This window comes from Austrofundulus limnaeus, unplaced genomic scaffold (genome assembly GCF_001266775.1).
Source record: "Austrofundulus limnaeus strain Quisiro unplaced genomic scaffold, Austrofundulus_limnaeus-1.0 Scaffold226, whole genome shotgun sequence".
Lineage (NCBI taxonomy): Eukaryota > Metazoa > Chordata > Actinopteri > Cyprinodontiformes > Rivulidae > Austrofundulus > Austrofundulus limnaeus.
The window spans coordinates 959,914-961,490 of NW_013952628.1; the positions used below are offsets into that span (position 1 = coordinate 959,914).

At 43.9% G+C, this 1,577-nt stretch overlaps 1 protein-coding gene across 1 annotated transcript in view; it reads right to left on the reverse strand.

Moving 5' to 3' along the window:
• pfas (phosphoribosylformylglycinamidine synthase) overlaps nt 1-1,577 on the reverse strand; it is a gene marked incomplete at both ends in the record, with an annotated part of 14,250 nt that overhangs the window by 2,874 nt on the left and 9,799 nt on the right. The window contains 2 exon segments of the mRNA XM_014019708.1: nt 639-869; nt 959-1,189. Of these exon segments, the coding sequence (XP_013875162.1) occupies nt 639-869; nt 959-1,189 (462 nt within the window).

The window sequence follows — 1,577 nt, forward strand, 5'->3', positions numbered from 1 at the left end:
TTCAAATATTGCTAATAGACCAATTGTTTTTATCCAAATCTAACTGCTATTTTGTCAAATATAGCAAAAAAAAAAACAAAAAAAACCATTCTTAGCAGTCAGTTTTAAACTTAATTTAATTCCTGGAAATACTCTAAACCCAAAATCTGTAGTTTTATGACCCACAGTGGGGTCTCAACCCCAGCTTGCTGTAGATAAAACCTTGAAGTGCCTGTGACATCAAATTTTTGTAAGAAACATGAATGCATTTTTGGAAAGACAACATTATTAACATTAGAAAATGAATTTCACGTTGCTCAGATGAACAGTTGTTGAGATATTTGCAGGTGAAATAACAGGAAGTGATGTCAAAAGGGAACATCTGAATGGGAATATTTCAAAAATAAATAAATGTTATGAATTAATTTAATATAGGAGATGAATTAGTCAACTTATTTACTATGTGTTTACATTTTTAAGACCTCTGAAAATTGTTTTAAGACTTTTTAGGGCTAATTAAGGCCTTATTTTTGGATTGATGCATTCAAGGCCTTTTAAGACTTATTAAGGCTCTGTGGGAACCCTGCATTAAAAGTTTTTCTTGTTTACTTCAGGTGAACATGTATGTGTATTTTGTGATGACATCAGTAAGGGTCAACCTTCAGGGCTGTGACCCTGGCAAACACCAGATTGGTCAGAGCCTCTCCGACAGCCATGCGAGCCCCCGCTGCGGGACACAGCAGCCCTTTGATCGGCTGCTCCCCGATGGCGGTCGCTGCTCCTTCCAGGCCAAACGGAGACAAAGCAACCACCGCCACGTCGGCCAGCGGGGTGTGAAGAGGGCCGACGCACTGCTGCTGGGCCACCAACCCAGTCACAGACCGGTCCACCTGAAGAACGAGAGCAGTGAAATACACAGAACATCAGCACAAGTTTATTTTACAGGCTGAAAACTTATTCCACCATGGTAGSACATAACCTTGTTGGTAAGGAAACGTTTGGAGGCGACGGCGGGCAAACGTAAAACTCGCTGCAGGGCGGCTTTTACTGTSAGATCCACAGGAAGACTCAGTGGTTTATGACACGGGGCCTGACGATCCATCTTAAATTCTTTCTGTGGCATTTTGCCCAGAACCCACTCCAGTTGAAGGTCGACAGGATGGCGCGCACCGACTGCCGGTTCACCTCCCTGATCGTCCACCAGCACAATCTGTGAGACGTTACACCCAAAAAAAAAACACAATGAACACCCTATTCTGCTGTACGGCTGATGGTGTGTAAAGCTCTGTCACACTGTAGTGTTTTAGACAAATTGTGCCAACATTTTGTTATGATTGAATCACTTGATAGACAGGGGTTAGACAATGAAACTGAAACACCTGTCATTTTAGTGTGGGAGGTTTCATGGCTAAATTGGACCAGCCTGGTGGCCAGTCTCCCACGGGTCGTAAGCTWTCCTGACCTGGGGGCCTCACGGACCTTGTCCTCCTGACCTTCTGCAGACCTACTGGTTGAATCACCAAAGGTAGAATCTGTCTTTGTAAGCAMATGAGATCCAACCGACGGGGAGACCAAAGAGCTGGGGCTGTTCTGGTTCT